The following is a 20791-nucleotide window of genomic DNA, read 5'->3' on the forward strand; positions in this document are numbered from 1 at the left end:
GGTCAGTTGGTGCAATTTTCATCTGCAATTATGAAATGCTCTAAGAAATAGAGGAGCTCCAGGACTCAGAGGGAACGGATATTTTAAAACCGTTTATGAAAGAAAATAATAACATTGAAACAAAGCTAGTGATCCTTGCATTAGACTGTTATTTCAGAAGATGAATTTGGAATGTTTGTATCTGATGCTAGAAATAAAACCAGACTACTGCGTCAGGACCAAAAACCACTAACTAGTACATGTAGCATTAGATGGTTATGAGGATGCCTGAAATAATTAATATGTCTAAATTTATCTGATTGCCATCAAAATATTGAACAACTACAGTGTGTTGGATATTCAAACCTGTATTCTTAACTGCATAAAACTTAAATTATTAGCCACAAGTTAATTTCAAAATAATGATGTTCTCTGGATTTTCATATATCTCAAATCATGGTAAGTCTAGTCCTTGGGTACCCAGCAAATATTTCTTGAATAGATGAATTTATACAGAATTACGTAGATGATCTGATGTGCTTAATAGAACTGTTAAGTAGACTCACAGATCCAAACATTAACCAAGATTAAACAGGACTGATTACTACGAGTATAAATGTTCATCATTATAGCAAACTTCGTCTTTGATGTTTCTTGAAGTTGGCACTCCCACAGGCATACGGGATGGTTGTAACCGGTGTTGCCTTCTGTGTGATCTGGAATGTCTTACCTGAGCTGGAGAAGCTTCTTTGTGGCACACACGTATTTTCTCTGGTGCAATACAGCAGTCTGCATAGTATCAACAAACAAGCATGGAACTACCTACTTTTAGTGTCTTATCCAGCTTTCTTTTTTGATCTAGGTAATGTTTTTATTATGCTGCTATGAGATTTAAATGAATCTTTTTAGTTTCAGAGAGGATTTTATGAGGTGGTGAGGAGAGGGAAGAAGTGGTTTAGAGATGGAAGGGAATTCAGATAATTTTCTTCACTCACTGTGCCTCCTTTGTCTGTATCTCTCTCTCTTTTTCCCCTAATGGACTTTAAAAAAAGTTACTTTTTCTTTGTCTCTCTTTTTTTTTCTTTTTTATTGTTGGGGAGTCATTGAAGGTACAAGATGTGTCACACACTGATTTTCTTTGTCTCTTTATATGTGACGAATATAATTTTTTTCACTTAAGTAAAATGACATCTTCTTACTTTCTGTTGTTTTATGCATGGAGGGAGAAAAAGCATAAAAACAAAACTGTTTTATTTATTGAGACTTTAACTTCCCAGCCCATACCTATTTCAGTCCTTGCCTTTAATGGGTAGCTTCATTCGTCCATTCTTTATTTTTATAGGACAGTTTAAGAAGAATGAAAATGCCTGGTTTAATGTGCTTAGTTAGGATAGATCCTTATGATAAGGAACAAATTAAAACTGATCAATTTTTGCCAACGTTTCAGTACATTAGATCAGTATGGGTGGCTCATCGCTATGAGCAGTAAAGACCCCAAAGTGATTGCCCGGCTCAGCCTATTGAGTAGCTGGCACTACAGGTCCCCGTCACAATGCCCAGTTAATTTGGGCCATTTTGTTTTAATTCTTTTCTTAAAAAAAAAAAAGTCTAAAGAGGCAGCTGAGCTTCATTTATACTATTAACATGTCTAAATTTATCTGGTTGCCATCAAAATATTGAACAACTACAGTATGTTGGATATTCAAACCTCTATTCTTAACTGCATAAAACTTAAATTCACACTATAAATTACCATGGTTGTTTTGAGTCACATCTATCTTCTAAAAATAGATGGTTTTAATCATACCTTAATTAAAGGAATGCCTCTGTTTCATCATGTCATTTGTTCGTTCATCCATCAAGAATGTGCCAGGTATTGTGCTATGTGCTGGACTTGGCGGTGAGCAGTGGGAATCCCTGTGCCTCTAAGACAGTGATTCTCAACCTTCCTAATGCCACAGCCCTTTAATACAGTTCCTGTGGGTCACAACCCACAGGTTGAGAACTGCTGCAAGGCTTACAGTGATTTGTGACACATAAATAACTCTGTAAGTAGCATGACAGCTGTGGTGAGTGATGTGGAGGGGAGATGGACAGTGCTGTGAGGACTCTTGATGAGACCTTGACCTGGTCTTGGGGTCCAGTATTGGTACCCCAGAGAAGTACAGCTTAAGCTGAAGTCTGAAAGGGGACTAGCAGGTGCAGGAGAGCATTCCAGGCAGTAGGACGGGTATTGCAAAGTCCCCATTCTAGCCAGATGCCTGGGCTGTTCTGGAAAGGCCAGTGTGGCTGGTGAGCAGAGAAGTTATGAACTGGTTAGTGGGTGACTCCAAGTGAGGGCATTACCCCCATTCTTCTCCAAAAACAACCTTATTCTCTTAGCACAATGTCTAATAATTAGAGTTGCTATGTGTAATTTCATTAGTAGATTAATGTGCTGGGTTGCTGACAGGCAGAGCCACTTACCATGTGAGGTGTCTTGGGCTGCCATTCTGTAAAATCTTCTTCACGAAGGGAAGTAGTGTAAGTCAGGAGTAATAGCCAAAGATACTATCACCTTCTTTCATCTGTGTGCTCAATTTTTTCATTTATGTATTTGTTCGTTCATTTATTTGAGACAGTCTCACTCTGCCACCCTGGGTAGAGTGCCATGACATCACAGCTCACACCAACCTCAAACCCTTGGGCTCAAGTGATCCTCTTGCCTTGGTCTCCCAAGTAGCTGGGACTAGAGTTGCCTGCCACAACTCCCAGCTAGTTTTTCTATTTTTTGGAGAGACGGGTTCTCATTCTTGCTCAGGCTGGTCTGGAACTCCTGAGCTCCAGCAATCTGCCCACCTCGGCTTCTCAGAGTTCTAGGATTATAGGGATGAGCCATGGCATCTAGCCTAGTTTTTTCTTTTATCTTTCCTTTACTTCTGGCCCCTGGTGTTCAGGAATTTATACAAAAGCTATATGTGTTTTGTATATTTGTAGGTATTTGTCTTAAACTAAGGAAAAGGAGATTATAGAAACTTAGAAAATTTTAGCAAAGAGATCCACCCCAAGTTAGACTAGGTTAGATCTCGTTTTTATTTCTCTAGTAAAATGTTTTCAAATAATTTGATCTTTGACCTTGCTGGCCTATGACTCCTGACTGTGCAGACCTGAGCAATTCTTGTTGACCCCTCTTAATAATCTGTTCCACCTGACCTGAAATTGGAGGTATTTTAGTTTACCTCTGGGCCTTCCCTGTTCTTACCCTCCCTGTTCTTACCCCAGTGGCTTGGAGCTGATGGAAAATACCTAGGGCTGACTTAATTTTGAGAATACCTCTGTGTGCTGACTCCTTGGTCTCCCTTGTACATTTAAATCCTGGATCTGATTGTTCTTCTTGCATTATTTCTGGCTGGTAGCTGTCTTTATATCTCTTTATATGCTCTTGTTTATATGCTCTTGTTAGCATACATACACATACATACTTTTTTTTTTTTGCAGTTTTTGGCTGGGCCGGATTTGAACCAACCACCTCCGATTTATGGGGCCAGCACCCTACTCCTTTGAGCCACAGGCGCCACCCCATACATACTTATTTTTGAGATAGGGTCTTCCCCTGTTGCCATGTCTGGAATGCAATGGCATCATCCTTAGCTTAACCAATCCTCCTGCCTCAGCCTCCCAGATAGCTGGGACTACAGGTGTGCACCACAACCAGCTGAGAGAGAGAGAGAGTGTGTGTGTGTGTGTGTGTGTGTGTGCTGGGACTACAGGTGTGCACCACAACCAGCTAAGAGAGAGAGAATGTGTGTGTGTGTGTGTGTGTGTGCGCGCGTGCTGGGACTACAGGTGTGCACCACAACCAGCTGAGAGAGAGAGAGAGAGAGAGAGTGTGTGTGTGTGTGTGTGGAGTTGAGGTCTTGTGTTGCCCAGGCTGGTCTCAAACTCCTGTTGAGCATTCCTAGCTGGTCTGTGTTAGCATTTAGACCAAGTGAAATCTGCTTTCCCTGTGTTGGTGCAGGTGTTGTCCATTGGTTTGCCCTTAAGACTGTAATCTGTTCCCCATCTGCAAACTCAAGGCCAACTCTTATGACTAACATTGAGAAGAATGCCTTTTTATATTTCAAAACTAATGGACTGTTCTCTTGTTCTTGCTCTGCCAGTTTTGTTTTTCCTGTAGTTTAAACCAGTATCTGTTTCTTGATGAGGATATTTAATAGAATGACTCACATGTGCTCTCTGGTTGGACCCATTCCATACCCTACATGTGAACTAACAATCCCATCAGGTTGTGCTCTGTGGAATATTAGAGAATAGAGTTGGATAATTATAATAGCTTAGATACACATTGAAATCATAACTCCTATCAAATGAGATAACCTATTTGCTAAAAGAAGAAATGAGAAGAACTTGGTCTGGTGCAAAGTTATAATAACCTGTGAGCCAAAACCTCTCATCAGGCTTTTCTGAAGAATAAAAATTAAATTTCTCACTGCTTACTGGTTTCCAGGCACTGCCTTCCCATTCTCCCAGCGATAAATCCTACTCTGGCTAGTCTGTAGTGCTACTATAACTAGCTTACATTTACTGGATACATAACATTAAAATAGCCACCCCCTAAGTCTAAGCATAGTCATTCACTTTAAAAACCTAAACATAAAAAACAAATATTTTCTGAGGTCTTCTACATGTAGTAGAAACAGATGATATATATAACTGCAATTTAGATGTTGTATGGTTGTTGAAAATTATTTTAAAACTCTTTTGACCAAAACTCGCCTGTATTGTTTGAAATTAAAAAGTACAAACGACATCACAGGTGGGAGTATTATCCCACAAAACTTGTTTCAGACACCCAAACGCATATAAAATTTTGTGGACAACACTTACACTTGTCATGATGTATTTTTCTATTCCACACAATATGATTTCGTCAAAGAACAAACTAAACTAGTTCTTAATCCTCTGAATGATTTTATTACCCATTAGCAAGTAATGACCTATAAGAATAAGAAATAGCCTTAATGTTCTAATCTCCTCGAGAGGAGCAGAAAAATCCAGGCTGGACCAACTGCTATGCTTACTCTGTGATTATACTCTATAAAATTTGTACATCCTTATAAACAAGGACAAAAAGGAAACATGGAAAAGCATAACCATCCAAATGTTTCCCGAGCATTTGCTAAGCACCATGCTAGGTTCTGAAGGAATAGGCTTGAACATTATAGGGGAAATGGACTCCTTTTTAAAAACATACAAAAAGGTCACCTGCCATAGTATATTTGTTAAACTAACATTTTAATCTAAGGATATTTAGAAGATCACATTAAAAAGGCAAGCCAAACTAAGTAAAAACAAAACAATCAGTTTCAAACCTTTCCTTTTGTTCTCTTTCTTCTTGGGTTTAGCAATTCAAAAAGAGCCTAGAGGAGTTTGGACAAGATCTCTTAACATTTCTGTAACACAGACTAACAATCTTTTAGGGTAGGGTATATTTTAATAAAGAGTTCATTTTTCTCTTTGGAAGATAAGTCAATGTGAATAATAATAGCTGTTTCCTAACATGAATCTTTGCGGCTTTCAACCAGGTGGCTATTGCATTAATTTTACTCATACCTCTGGCTAACTATCTCCTTGCCCCTCACCCCCTTGTTTTGAGCTTTAATAAAAGGAATTTAGGAGGTAGTCAAAAGAAATAGTCTTTACCATTAATAACCAAACCAAAACAAGAAACTAGTTTCTAACCTCTATTAGAAAATATTCTAATATGAAATTGTTGGCTCGGTGCCTGTGGCTCAAGCAGCTAAGGCGCCAGGCACATACACCTGAGCTGGCGGGTTCAAATTCAGCCCAGGCCCTCCAAACAACAATAACGGCTGCAACAACAAAAAAAAAAAAATAGCAGGGCTCTGTGGCAGGCATCTGTAGTCCCAGCCTGTGGGAGGCGAGGCAGGAGAATCGCTTGAGCCCAGGAGTTGGAGGTTGCTATGAGCTGTGATGCCATGGCACTCTACCCAGGGCTACAGCTTGAGGCTCTGTCTCAAAAAAAAGAAAGAAAGAAAGAAAGAAATTGCTATGCTGTGAGCGCACACTAAGTATGTAGAATTGTCACATAACCTGTATCTCCACACAGATTCATGGTTATATTCTACAAATCTCCTCAATGTCAGGAAATCTAGACTGTAGTATTAGGACTGGTCAACAATTGATGAAAGTTAAGCTTTCCCCTTACTAATATGTTTATTTTATGTTGTTAGCCTAATTTTCCAAGAGAAGGCCTTCTGCCCCATGGCTTGTTGGCATCTGCTGGCCCGCTGGAGTGGGGAAATGTGGGGGTTAGCCCTTGTGCTACATTAACTAGCATTGTCGAGTAGGGCCAGTCACATTGTGCATCTCAGCTTCCTTCTCATCTGAGATGAAACTTTGGACTGACTATTCTCCAAGGGCCCATAGAGCTCTATGCTCTGGATCTGTGCTTTAAAGCTTCTTGTTTGAAAAACTGTCAAAGTAAAGGACTTGTTACTAACTCATCCTATGTGCTAATGCAAATACTAAAACAATTTATATAAGGAATAATACCACCTGTCCCCCTATTTTAATTTCTTTACCTTTCTTTTTCAGTTTGACTTAGGAAAGGAACTTTAGAATCATTGTCAGTTCATCCTTGAGAAATTTGTCTGGCATTTGTTGGCTGTTTTGGTTATAGTTGAGCATTGTATTGTATCAGGAGGACCTTGTGCTTTGCTTAGAATCTTTATGATGTATAAAAGCATGATGCAGCTACATGGAAATACTCCTGTTCTCATTTTCCTTCATCAGGGAAAAGTTTCATATGATGGGAAAATTAAGCTTATTAGCAATATAAAACATATAGTTTAGACAGGAAGCACAATTAAATACACTACTTTGCACATCTTTTATTGTCCACATTTACAGATATTAAAAACAAAGCCCACTTTCTGTCATACATCTCTCAAGTCCTACTGAATCTGAAAAGTTTGTGCACGATAAGAGCATGATATGACCTGTTTAGCCACTAGTCTTTAACATGAAAGTTTTTGAAGGTGGATCTTCATAAATTTACTTCATAAATGATGTTCTTTGTATTCTTAGGGTGAATTTGGCAAATGAACTTAATTTTATCCTTTCCACAACAGGGTCAGTCATCTCATTTTAGTGGAGCCTTGGGGTTTTCCTGAACGACCGGATCTTGCTGATCAAGACAGGCCAATTCCAGTTTGGATCAGAGCTTTGGGAGCAGCATTGACTCCCTTTAACCCTTTAGCTGGCCTCAGGATTGCAGGACCCTTTGGTGAGTGCTTTTGTTCTAAGCAAGCAAAATGTTATAGATTAGTAATAGAGGAATATTTACAAATCATATTGTTAGTCAAAATCTAAAAACAAACAAAAAAATCCCAAACCCTTATTTTTTTTTCCTCTTCCTCTAGTAAGTTTTGTCCTGTGTACAAAGATAAAGACTTTTCCTCAAAAGACAGTCTTTATATTGTAACCATTACAAGTAATTAGCACAGCAGAGGAGGGAGACCCTGGGATGAGATTAGTCAAAACAGTCTGAAGAAAACCCACCCTGCTGACCTGTTGGTGCGCTTTAGGCCGATTGATGGTGTCCAGCTGGGCTACCACAGAACTTGGGGATAGCAGGTGCCAGCACCCTCACAGACTCCTCCTTTCTCCATAATGTCAGAGTGTGGGGAAGATAAAGTCATTCTCTCCATACATTTTGGGAACTCCTACTATGTATTTCTGGTCCTGTTTTGAGGTACTAGAGTTTAGTCTCTAACTTTAGTTTATTTGACTTTGTGCTACTCTGTCTTAGCCCCTAGCCATGGTGTCTCCTTTCCTCATTGTTATGGGTGATGATGGTCTGAACCTCTGCCTTTGACCCTTACCACCTATATCAGTCTGGAGCGCCCTTGGCTGTAAGTAACTGAATGCTAAGTGGCGTAAACCATAAGACCTTTTATTATTCCCTGTCAAGCAGTCTGGAGGTATGTGGTTTCAGCGCTTGTTCTAATAGCTAGCTCATTGATGTTAGGGTCTGGGTCTGTGTTCTGTGAATCTCTTGACCTTTTTCCTCCTCGTTGTTTGATGGCTGCTGTGTCATGGAGCATAATCTCACAAAACAGCACCCTGACAAGAAGAAAGGAAAGCATAGAAAATAGTCCTTCTCTGCTACTTTCCTGACAACCACACGACTGGGGACCCCAGAACACAGCCCACCCATGGCAGGGGCCTGAGTTCCCTCCCCCCACCAGAGTAGCCAAGTGTACAATTTTCTAGCCTTCCTCACAGCCAGGATGCCTCCCCACCTGGTCAATGCAACAATAGAAGAACAAAGACCTGCTAATGGTTTGGCACCTGTAGCACAGTGGTTATGGCACTGACCACATACACCAAGGCTGGTGGATTCGAACCCGGCCTGGGCCAGCTAAACAACAACGACCACAACAAAAAGATAGCCGGGCATTGTGGCGGGCGCCTGTAATCTCATCTACTTGGGAGGCTAAGGCAAGAGAATCGCTTAAGCCCAAGAGTTTGAGGTTGCTGTGAGCTGTGATGTCATAGCACTCTACCAAGGGTGATATGGTGAGACTCTGTCTCAAAAAAATAAATAAACAGGGTGGCGCCTGTGGCTCAGTGGGCAGGGCGCCGGCCCCATGTATCGAGGGTGGTGGGTTAGAACCCAGCCCCAGCCAAACTGCAACAAGAAAATAGCTGGGCGTTGTGGCCGATGCCTATAGTCTCAGCTACTCGGGAGGCTGAGGCATGAGAATCGCCTAAGCCCAGGAGTTGGAGGTAGCTGTGGGCTGTGAGGCCACGGCACTCTACCAAGGGCGATAAAGTAAGACTCTGTAAATAAATAAATAAATAAATGTGCGTATCAAAAAGAAAAAAAAAGAAAGAAAGAAAGAAAATAGTCCTTCTCAGCGTAATGCTTTGTGGGGAAGAAAATCTTCCCTGAAGGCCCCAGCACACCTACTCTTACGTCTCCGCCCACCCCTAGTTCCTTCATCAGCAAAGAAGAACAAATTTCTCTGACGGACCAATCATGATTTGTTCTCAGGGGCTGCTGGAAGGGCCTGCTTTCCTGGGCACATTGCTGCCTAATTGATACAATGGGGAAAACAGGTTCTGTTAGCAAGAAAAGCAGAATAGCAGGGGGAGCTGGATGAGGATATGGGAGTGAGTGCCTGGGGATGCTGCTCCCTCTGCCCAGCCCTGGCCCCTTCTTGCCCTAATGCTGTCCATGTGGGTGGTGAGAGCAGTGGGACTGTAGGACTCAGAAGAAGGCACAGAGCTTGGTCTGGTGACCACAGTCCACTCCCTCAGTACCCTTACCGATGGCATTTTGTGCTCACCCCAGTCTTTCCAGCTCTCCCTATAGGGCTACTCCTTCTGAATTACTTAGGGATTCACTAGTTTGTGTAGTTCTAAAATGTAAATGAATTTCACCAGATTCACAGGTACACAAATGACAATTATGGGTCAGGTATGAAAAGAAATTAGTAGACAGTGATGGGGGCGGGAGGGTATGTAAGCTCTTCAGAGCCATGCACTTGGTCCCCCATTATCACTTGAGTTGAGGGGAGGACCAGTAAAGAAGCAAAGCCTTGCTGCAGTAATGGGGTAGTAGTAACAGAAAGGGAAACTAGCCGGTTTCTGAGGACCTGGAAGGGAAACTTGGGATGCGATGAAGGCCTCTGCTCTTCATCTTCGTTCCCTTGGGGCCTTACCACTGCCTCTTTCTCAAGTGAGACTAATGGGGAGCCTCCATGGATGATCTTAATAGGGAGTGTCGCTAGGGTCTCACTGAAATATACTTCATTTAGATGTTAATATGTCATAATTATGGAAGACACATAAGCTAATAATTTTGTATATGGGTTGCTTTGGCTCTGTTCACCTGCCATATCTAAATAACATATTTCCTACAAAAATCTTAGAAAATGAACTTGTATGTTTTTGAGTGCCTAAAACACATCCATAAGTCAGAAAACAATACTCTTTAATTGCAATGAATTTTAGTTTTTCTTTAGTGAACCTGAGGAGAGCAGTTTCCAGAATCTATTCTTTCACCTAAAATACGTATTTTAATACATGTATGTATGTTTACACATAATGCTCATTATAGATGCAAACACTAAAACTTTCTATATTGTTTTCTCTATAAATTATATATAATTTAAAACAGTCATTTTTTTATTTCCTGTTAAACATTTAGGTTTAAGTCTAGTGCAGCGTTTAAGGCCTGATTTCAAACGGAAGTATTCTTCAATGTTTGAAGACGATACTGTGACGGAATACATCTACCACTGTAACGTGCAGACTCCAAGGTACCAGTTCTGATTCTAAATGTACTTGTGTCTCACTCTTTTCTTTCTTGAAAATATATCTGAAGTTCAGAAGATTTCTATTGAGAGTTAAATGACTAAATTTAAAAGGACAAGTGTCTAATACTGCAGAATTCTCTCCTTTTTTCATAGAGTACCTGCTAAGGAAAACATTGTACTGGGTTCTGAATGGGGGGTGAGAAAATGAGATGTACTTTCCCTCCCTGAAGTGCTTATGGGACAGTTGGTAAAGTCTTGATTTGGGACTTCTTTAGGAAGTGGTCTGAGTTGAAAGATGAAGAATTCCACATAAAGCAGTGTTTCCCAAATTAAGTAGGAACATTCACATAAAAGGTGCTGGATTTCTATACAGTGGATCTTCTTCTACGCTTTACGGTGTAACATTTTTCGAGTTCCTTTGATGGTTGTACCTCTCTTTTACTGAGCCCCTCCAAATGTCTGTAGCTCAGCGTGAGAAAGATATCTGCAGAGGGTGAGGACTAGGTGAGGGATTCTGCATGCATTTTGACCGCGGTTACAGGGAGAGAGAGAGAGAGCATCTCAGCAAGAGAGAGCAAGAGGGCCAAACCAGTGGAGGAAACAGAGCCTGAAGACAGTGGGGAGCTAGGAGCAAGCTGAAGGACAAGGCCTTGAGTTTGTAACAGGAGCATCAAGAACAGAATGGGAAGATGAGAGCTGCACTTCTCATGCTTTGTTGGGTACCGGAGTTCTGAGGAGCTTGTTAAAAATGTTACACCTGGGCAGCACCTGTGGCTCAAGGAGTAGGGTGCCGGTCCCATATGCCAGAGGTGGCGGGTTCAAACTCAGCCCCGGCCAAAAACCAAAAAAAAAAAAAAATGTTACACCTGAGCCTTGTTTCTAAGTCTGTGACTCAGCAGTTCTGGCTTCATCTCTAACAAGTACTTCAGGTATTTCTAGTACAGGTGGGCCCTGGAGCCTACTCCCTCCCCCGCAAATCAATGAGTTCGAACCTGTTGGAGTACATTTTAAAATGTAGAAATGGTATCTCGTCCTTTCTAATAATGAGACTTAGGTGAAAGGCTAAAAGGCTACATGCAGAGAAAGGATTCCTCTCTTGTTTTCCTCTCTCACTTTTGGCAGAAAACATACACACTTTATTAAAAAGTTTGAGGCCATAAAAGCTATTGATGGGAATAGCTGTAACCTCATTGTTTTTAATCAAGTAGGCTAGAGGTACTCTGCCAAGAGTGAGGGAGGCTGAGGGGGCACGCTCCTCAGGACATGAGGTTTTGTGACTTCTAGGCAGTAGGGTCTGGTGATTAATCTATACACGTACACTTAATTGGCTTGTTTCAATAGTTTTTAGGGATCTGTCTCAGGAACTTTACTGATTGCCCTGCATGGTCTTGTGTTTTACTCTTCACTCACTCTCATTTCATGATTACATGCAGTCCTAGTGTGTTGCCTTTTTTGTGAAACTCAGTTTCTTCGTTAAAGGCGATTTAGAGTAATGTCTAGTTCTGCAAGAACAGCGGAAATGAAAGCAAAATGGACCTATCCTGAGAGTTTGCAAGAATACCTAATCTGTGTTTCTTCTTAAATTAGTAATGGTTTTGCCATTGCAGGTGAAAAGCCATGGACAGCTACCTTCTACATCAGTTTGAAATAAGTCAGAGTAAAAGAACATATTTTAACTATCGACACAAGAAAGAATTCCATAAGTTAATGATAGAGAGCTAGGGTTGCATGTTTTGGTTTGGAAGGAGATAACTTCTAATCAACTGCTTCTTACACAGCAGCCTTAACAGTGATATAGTTTCTGCGAGGTTTGTTCCTTTTGTCCAGTAACTTATTTTCTATTTAAGCTAGAAAAACTAAATATGAATGTGTTTTAGTAGAGGCGAGAGTACAGTGCGTATTCATTCCCAAAAGTCATACAATGTCGTTTTCTTCTTGCCTTTAAAGTGGTGAGACAGCTTTCAAGAATATGACTATTCCTTATGGATGGGCAAAGAGGCCAATGCTCCAGCGAATTGGTAAAATGCATCCTGACATTCCAATTTCAGTGATCTTTGGTGCCCGATCCTGCATAGATGGCAATTCTGGCACCAGCATCCAGTCATTACGACCACATTCATACGTGAAGACGATAGTAAGTGTGTGGCTTTATTTTGATTTTTCAGATATAGGTGACGTCTGTTTTATATGACCCTGAAATGTTGTTTCGGGTCATCCCTATGATTTCATATCTGAGTTGTACCTGCAGCCTTTGTCAGAGACCTGGTATCACATGTGATGGGGGCAGAGTTTGATCCACACAAAATCTTCATGTCCAAACAGAGAATCACCTTCCTGCCTTTTCTGTTCCCAGAGCCTTAGCATCCCAGCATTCCTGGAGACTGGGCAAGGGGCTAGTCCAGTAGCTCCTCAACTCACTCTGCCTAACAGGGCACCACATTCTCACTTTGTTGAGCTTCTCTGTTGGCCTATCATTAGTGGTCAAGTTTGAGTTTTTTGTGTATTAAAATTGTATCAAAATTCAGTAGATTTTTCTATTTATTTTCAGATTCTTATAATAGAAATCTAAAAATAGGTGTTGCTTATTCTTTTATATTTTATTTAAATATAGTAGCTCTCACTTTTATTACTAAATGCCTTTGCTTATATGTCATTGTGTTTTATTAAATGCTTTCACTCACTATCTAAATGTTTTTCCTTACCCAGGCTATTCTTGGAGCAGGGCATTATGTATATGCAGATCAACCAGAAGAGTTCAATCAGAAAGTAAAGGAGATCTGTGACACTGTGGACTGAAGACCCTGAAGCTGTTTTGGGAAACCCTGGTGACTGATACAGTTCTTCAGTAATAATTTATAGTCTACTATGAAGAGCAAGGATGCAACATAAGAAACAGGCGGCTTCCTGACTATACTTTGCACATGTTTTCTTTATGGAGTTGCTTGCACATTTAAACCAGTTAGTGCCTTCTAGAAGAATGACTTTCCTTTCTCCTACACAAAATTGAAATACATTAAGAGTCGCCACATTTAATAGCTTTAAATAAAAGGTTATTTGTCCCTCTGATGTACTGAAAAATTGTAATTTTTCAGCTGAGAACTTTTTTCATTTTTATCTAACTTTGGTAGTTGGGTACTTTTTATATTACAACCTATATTGCCAATTTAAAGAAGAGATTTCTGGGTTTATTATATACTGTAAAGATGCACTTTATTTGCATATATTTATCATGTCTAATAACTGATATAGTTAATCTGTTTTTAATGTAAAAATTATCAGTTCAGAATATTTCACTGTTTTTGAAATGGAGAGACAAGACAGATTTTTGGTTAAAAGCATTAATTTTTCTGAGTTTCTTTTTTATATTTAAGACCACAAAACTTTGTTCAAATTTTTAAATATGGTCCATCATGATATGTACAATCTGCAATAACATAACCCCTTGGAAACTTCTACGTGTGATATAATTCCGTACTTCTAAGGAAACATAACGTTAATACTTAAGTGATTCAAGTACTGAAAAGCCTTAACTAAAAGTCTGCCTTTTATTCCTCCCAATAATACTGTTCTTTTCCATGAACCAGGATGTAGTAAATAGAACAGATTTCTTCACTTAACGGGATATTAAGACTGTTACCTTCCAGTAAGCCAAGTCATATCATATTTTCATTAACATTTAACTTTTGTAGATGGGTGCTAAAACTGGATTACATTTATACCACTAAAATATAAAAATAGGGGGTGCTATTATGTCTTACAGCACCAGAAGTGAGCTAGTACTTGAGTTTTATTATTATTAATAATAGTATTGTGTTGATTAAATCATTACATACTTGAAGTTATATTATAATTCTATAAAGTTGAAACTTTTATTTGATGGTTGTTACTACAACCATCAAGTGTATCACTTTCTGTGGTTTTAAAATGTGGAAAACTACTTTGAAACTGTGAAAAAGCTCCTTTTGGTAATTGGCTGCTGAGAAAACCTCTACAAAAAATGGAATAGGATTGTCATTAACAAGGCACCTTTGCCTTGTGTTTGGCTAATGTTGCTTGTCTAGGAGAAAGGTGGTCATGTAAATAAAAACAGTGAATTCAAGCAAATAATGGTTTAAGAGTTTTGGTTATTACATTTTTAAAGTGGTTCATTAGGAAGTTCATAGTTGTTAGGAAATGTAAGGTTGTGTCACTGTTGATTAACTGCCAGAATGTTCAATTTTCAGTGTCTCTCCCTTATTAAAAAAAAAATAGATTATACTGAAGCTGGCAAACAGCTTCCCAATGAGTAATTTATCTCACTAGTCAGATTAAATAGATTAGTGCAAGAAGGCAATGTGAGAGCCAAGATTTGTTGTGTGATTATCCTTAACTTTTTATTAGTATTATCTTGTATGGCCAGATTCAAACCTATAAATGATAAAAATTACCTGGGTAACATTTTTGTATTTTTGTTTGACACATCCTCTAATCTCTCAATTATCCTTTGCTGGGCAGACACCAGTTCACTTATACATGAAGGTCTCTGCACAGGAAACTTGGTCCCAGCCCTTAGGGTAGTGTCACTTAGTGAATGAGATTTCTGGCCACAGATGTGTCAGGTGATTCAAGAAAAAGATATACACAAATATCAAGTGAAACTTACTTTAATACTTGCTGAATTTGCTTTATTTGAAAAATGTTGTTATAATTCTTTTTAAAAGTTAGATTTTACCTTGGGTATAATACATGTAATTTCGTGAAGATTGAACTAGCAGAGAGTCACAATCCTCAAATCCTTGAAAATAAAGTGGGTGCTAAATGTTTTCTTTAAAAACATCTATTACAACAGTTGATCTTTGCTAAATTATACACAATGTACTTTTATTTTACATAATAAATTCAATTATGATAGTTACATTAAGACAGCTGTATACTTCTTGAGTCTTAAACTATGGACCGATCTGTTCATAATAGTTTATAATAGGAACCTGGACCCAAAGAGAGGGAAGGCTGTTCTGCAGTTGTTGTGGCTTCCACACATGGCTTTGCCTACGTGCACACATTCCCTTAAGATGATTTCTGTTTTCTTCCTTGTTCTAAAACTAATTTTCTAAAAGTTGTTGCCCAGGCTTGGTTTCAGAATATTATTTAGAGAACACTTTTGAAATGTCTCCATTCATATATATTTTTTGTATTTAAAGGACCATACTAGATGCCAATAAAGCAAGAAGTTTTTTCCTGTGCCAAGGTAATGGAAAGAATAAACAAGAATAGCCAAAGAACCTAGAAAATAACATTGAGGAATAACTCTACCTCCCCAACCTGCGGCCTGCCAGCCACAAGCATATTATGGGAGTACTTTGTGCTTATCTGATGGTAGATATCATAAAAATTATGCATGGACCTTTTATTTTTTTCTCATCAGCTTTCATTAGTGTTTATATGTTTAATATGTAGCCCAAGACAACTCTGCTTCCAATGTTGTGTGGAGAAGCTAAAAGGTTGAACACCCCTGCTAAAGAAAGTTTTAGGAATTCAGTATATGATAAAGGTAGCATAAAATAGTGTTGGGACGAGTGGTTAACCATATGGAAAAAGAAAAGTTGAATCCGTTTCTCACACTGTACATAGGATAAAATATGAATGGATCAAAAACCCAATTGTAAAAACGAAACCCTCTAAATAACTCAAAGAAAATATAGGTGAATTCTTGCATAATTTGGAAGTAGGAAAAACCTTCCTAGGACTAAAAATCCAGAAGCAATAAAAAGTTTATATTTTCAGCTAGCTAAAAAGAATTTTGGATGGCCAAGAAAGCAAAGTTATAAGAAACTGGCCAAAACATTTGTAGCATGTATTACAAGGGGTAATTATGGCCCTAAAATATGAAGAGTTTCTAAACTTTGAGAAGAACGTGAAGAATGGGCAAAAAGATATGAACAGATACTTTACAGAAAATAAAATGCAAATATCCCTTAAACGTGAGGATATATATGATAAGAGAAACACAAATTAAAACTACTGAAACACCTCTCTTACCTGGCAGACTGGGGAAATTCTAAATCAGGGCATGTGTGCTGGGCACGGTGGCTCACGCCTGTAGTCCCCTACCACTCTGCGGGACTGAGGTGGGTGGATCACCTGAGCTTAGGAGTTTGAGACCAGCCTGAGCAAAGCGAGACCCTCTCTCTACTAAAAATAGAAAAAACTAGCTGGGTCTTGTGGTGGGTGTCAGTAGTCCTAGGGGGAAGCTGAGGCAAGATCATTTGTGCCTAAGAGCTTGAGGTTTCTATGAGCTATGACGCCACGGCACTTCATCCAGGGGGACAGAGGGAGACTCATAAATAAGGCAATGTATGCTGTTGGTGAGATAGTGGGGAAACAGACATCCTGAAAAGTACAAATCTTTCTGAATGGAATTTGTTAATAACTAGCAAAATTAAATATGTTTATTCGTCAACCTAATAGTCCCACTTCTGTGATGCACTGACAGGAATTTGAAATGCTATATACCCAAATATGTTTATTATAACACTATGATATCTGAAGACTAGAGGCCACTCAAATCTCCACGGAGAGAGGACTAATGGAAGAAAACTATGTTATATTTGTACAATGAAATACTGCACAGCTGTAAAAAGGAAGGAGGGCTATTCCTGTGTGCTGTTCTGGAGCCATCTCCAGAATAGAGGGAGTGAAAATGTAAACTGCTGCACAGTTGTAAAACTCTGTGTATGGGTATTTATATATGATAGTGAAAATGTTATGCATATAGTGTCCTGCTGTTAAAGAGAAAAATGGAAATACATATATTTCCATATATATATACACACGTACCATATATTTGCTACTATTTTTTTAAAATAGGAGTTAAAGGATTAGTTATGCCAATAACTAATAAAAAGATTCTCTTGGTAGTAGTGCTAGGGAGATGGACAAGGACGGCAACTAGATCTGAACCTTGCGTGCCTTTTACTTTGGTGCCCTGTCAATGTTTTGTGTGATCGAAATTTTTCTAAAAAGCAAGTCTTGGCTGGGTGCAGTGGCTTGCGCCTACAATCTTAGCACTTTGAGAGGCCAAGGAAGGAGGATCACTTGAAGCCAGGAGTTGAGCAACATAGCAGGACCCTGTCTCTACAAAAAAGAAAATAAAATTCGTCAGGCATGGTGGCACATGTCTAGTCTCAGCTACTCAGGAGGCTGACGCTTGCTTGAGCCCAGGAGTTTGAGATTGCTGTGAGCTATGATAATGCCACGGCATTCTAGTCTGGGCAACAGAGCAAGACCCTGTCTCGTAAAAACAAAAACAACTCTTAACTAAAACAAACATAACAGTCTATCAAGTTGGTGATATAGCCACACATAGAATTACTTCAGGTGACTTGAAAGCCCAGCATTTTGTCTGTGCTTTCCTAATAGAAAAGTTTTATTTTTAGCAATGGCATTGGTGGAGTCATTTTGAAACTCTGTGTATGGGTATTTATATATGATAGAGAAAATATTACATCATTGGAATCAAGAGCCAAGATTTTCAGAAGAGGAAAAAGACACAGAATACAATCAAGTAAAAACCCTGAATTTTACATTTGAATTGGAAATATAAGTAAAACCTTGCGATTTTTTTCTCTTTCTAAAAAATACTTATTACATAACTTTGTCCACTGAAAAGGTTTAGATGTCATCACAACGTCCATCACTCTAGCAACCAGACTGTCCACTGAAAGAAGCAAAGATATGAGTCTTGTTTCAGAATACAAAGAAGGAAGCAATGAGAGAGAGAGGTCATGTGAAAAAGTTAACTTTCTCCAGGAGTCAACTGAAAGGGCTTTCAAAATACCAAAGATGGGACAATCTGAGCATCAGAAAGAATAACGGGGGCAGGTGTGGCATCTCACACCTGTAATCCTAGCACTTTGGGAGGCCAAGGAGGGAGGATTTCTTGAGGCCAGGAATTCAAGACCAGCCCGGGCAATAGCAAGACCCCATCTCTACAAAAAAATAAAAATTAGCCAGGCGTGGCTGGTGTGCTTGTTCTAACTACTCACAAGGAGCATCACTTGAGCCCAGGAACTTGAAGTTGCAGTGAACTGTGGTAACACCACTGCACTCTCACCTGGACAACATGGGTTGAAATTTGAAATAGATAAACATTCATCAGGCCATAATGCTATTTAAAAACTAACTGGGGACGGCGCCTGTGGCTCAAAGGAGTAGGGCGCTGGCCCCATATACCATAGGTAGCAGGTTCAAACCCAGCCCCGGCCAAAAACTGCAAAAAAAAAAAAAAAAAAAAGGAAGATAAACCTAATTGGTCATTCTTGAAGGTTACTAAAACACCATTTCAGGATTTCAAAAATTGCTGATGAGAAAAATGAAACATCCTAATTTCTTTGTGTATCAGGCTTACTTGACAAGGGAAAATTATTCATTTAAGAATCATAGCTAAGTGACAGAGGAATGATAAGATTAGGAAAACACCATTTTTCTGCCTCTAATGAAATAACAGATGTAGGCTGCTGAAAGCATGAGGTGTGAAAGGTTGATCACAAACATTTTGAGACAGAGTCTCACAATGTTGCCCTCAGTAGAGTGCTGTGGCATCACAGCTCACAGCAGCCTCCAACTCCTGGGCTTACTCTATTTATTCTCTTGCCTCAGCCTCCCAAGTAGCTGGGACTACAGGCACCTGCACAGCCCTCAGCTATTTTTTTGTTGTTGCCTTTGTTTAGCTGGCCTGGGCCAGGTTCGAACCCGCCACCCTCAGTGTATGTGGTTGGCACCATAACCACTATACTATGGGTGCTGGGTCAATCACAAACATTTTATTGGGTGGCTCAGGTTGAGAACATCTGAACCCAGTGATCACTCTTTAATATTACTGAAAAAGGAACAAGCAGACATGACATGCCTCTAATGGGTTGCAATAGCAAGAACCCAACACCACTGTGATGAATGGATTATTGCCCCAAACAAACAGAATCGAACCTGAATCTAATTGAACCTCCACATCTAATAATGACTTTGAAAACAACATGGAAGATGGAGGAACATCTACAATATGCAAAGACCCATGTTCATTGTGACATTGTAATATTCAAAGTCTGGACTCAAACATATTACTGATCAAATTATGCTATATTCATACACCAGAGTATTTCCAAAATGAATGAAAATGCAAAATACTCTTGTATGTAAACACACACACATAAATACATACAAGCATACAGAATAATGGGTGAAGTCATGTAAAGACATAGCTGCACATGTGCTCATTTACGTGTATAGGCATTGGGGGGAGGATAAATATGTACGTGATTTTGTTGACAGTAGTTAGCTTTGGAAAGGGACAGTTCTGTTGTACATGCTTTTGTAAACTTTGGATCCTTTTGCATTCTTGTTTTAATAAAAACTATATAAAATATAGAAAAGATCTTGACTAGTATGAAATAAGTAAGCAAATAACTAAAGGGTCTTACTGGCTCTGCTGCTGGCTGTATGGGGATGTGCAGATCCAGATAGGGGAGGAAGGACAGATGTTCAATGTCCTGAGAAGGCTGTCAGGCGTCTCAGTGATTTAATAATAACTGAGATGTAACAGTCTGTCCCTGATCCCCCTAAGAAACACAGTCCCAACACAAAACTGCCCCTTTTATTTGTCCTTTTGCTTAAACTTAAAGGGGCACCTGAATTACAGTGAATATTTCTGTATATTCCCTAAACCCTACTTCTTTTTCTCTCTCCCCAATCCATGCGCCACCATCTCTCTCCTGATGTTTTCTCTAAAAACACAACTTTAAGAAAAGTTTTAGTGTGTTATAACTAGTTAAAATTTGTTTGCCTGTTTTCTGGCTATAGCCTGGCTTTAAGATCGCTTAGATTAGCTCTCAGGTTTAAAATTTAGAAACATTCTTATCTAGTAGTTTTCTAAATGACATGGGTAAGACATATTTTAATCCTTAAAAAAGTTTCTATATACACTTTCACTTAAGGCTTAAAAGGTTTCCATGAAGTGCCTATTAATTGAAAATTTAGAATAACACTAGCTTACCTTTTTAATTAAATTGTGCACATTTGAGAGAAGAGTCACTTGGCTGACAGCTGTGGAGGCTGATTTGCCACACTGTGACTGTGCACACTTGTCACAGGGACACGTATGCAAAGCTGAATGAATGACTGGTCTATTGCCTCCTTGGTAGAATTAGACATTATAGTCACAATGACCAGGGTAGGGGATAAGTACATTGTTGTCATGGTCATTATGAACCATTTTCTAGTTTTTTACTTAAAGAATGTTTTTATAATTGGAAGTTACAGCATGAAAACAACTAAATGTTGAGACCCAGTTACCAGACATGAACAGCTAGTATTTCACCTCCTGTGCCAACCAGCAAACCATATTTCTGTTGGGACTTGAGAAAGCCCCAATAGATCTTTAACATATATCTGTTCGAGATGTGAAAACACTGTTTTCTGTGGGATGGGAGGGTGTTTGGAAAAATCTTAAA

At 39.3% G+C, this 20791-nt stretch overlaps 1 protein-coding gene across 3 annotated transcripts in view; it reads left to right on the forward strand.

Annotated features, from left to right (window-relative positions):
• The window catches only part of ABHD5 (abhydrolase domain containing 5, lysophosphatidic acid acyltransferase), a 30753-nt gene extending 17380 nt beyond the window's left edge, over window positions 1-13373 (forward strand). For all 3 annotated transcript variants that reach the window (XM_053598708.1, XM_053598709.1, XM_053598707.1), the window contains 4 exons: window positions 7113-7267; window positions 10199-10310; window positions 12255-12441; window positions 13014-13373. In XM_053598708.1, coding sequence (XP_053454683.1) covers window positions 7113-7267; window positions 10199-10310; window positions 12255-12441; window positions 13014-13103 — 544 coding nt within the window. In that variant the 3' untranslated portion in view covers window positions 13104-13373. The remainder of the gene's footprint in view (window positions 1-7112; window positions 7268-10198; window positions 10311-12254; window positions 12442-13013) is intronic.
• The last annotated feature ends 7418 nt before the right edge of the window (window positions 13374-20791 follow it).

The sequence above is a fragment of the Nycticebus coucang genome, chromosome 8 (assembly GCF_027406575.1).
Source record: "Nycticebus coucang isolate mNycCou1 chromosome 8, mNycCou1.pri, whole genome shotgun sequence".
NCBI lineage: Eukaryota > Metazoa > Chordata > Mammalia > Primates > Lorisidae > Nycticebus > Nycticebus coucang.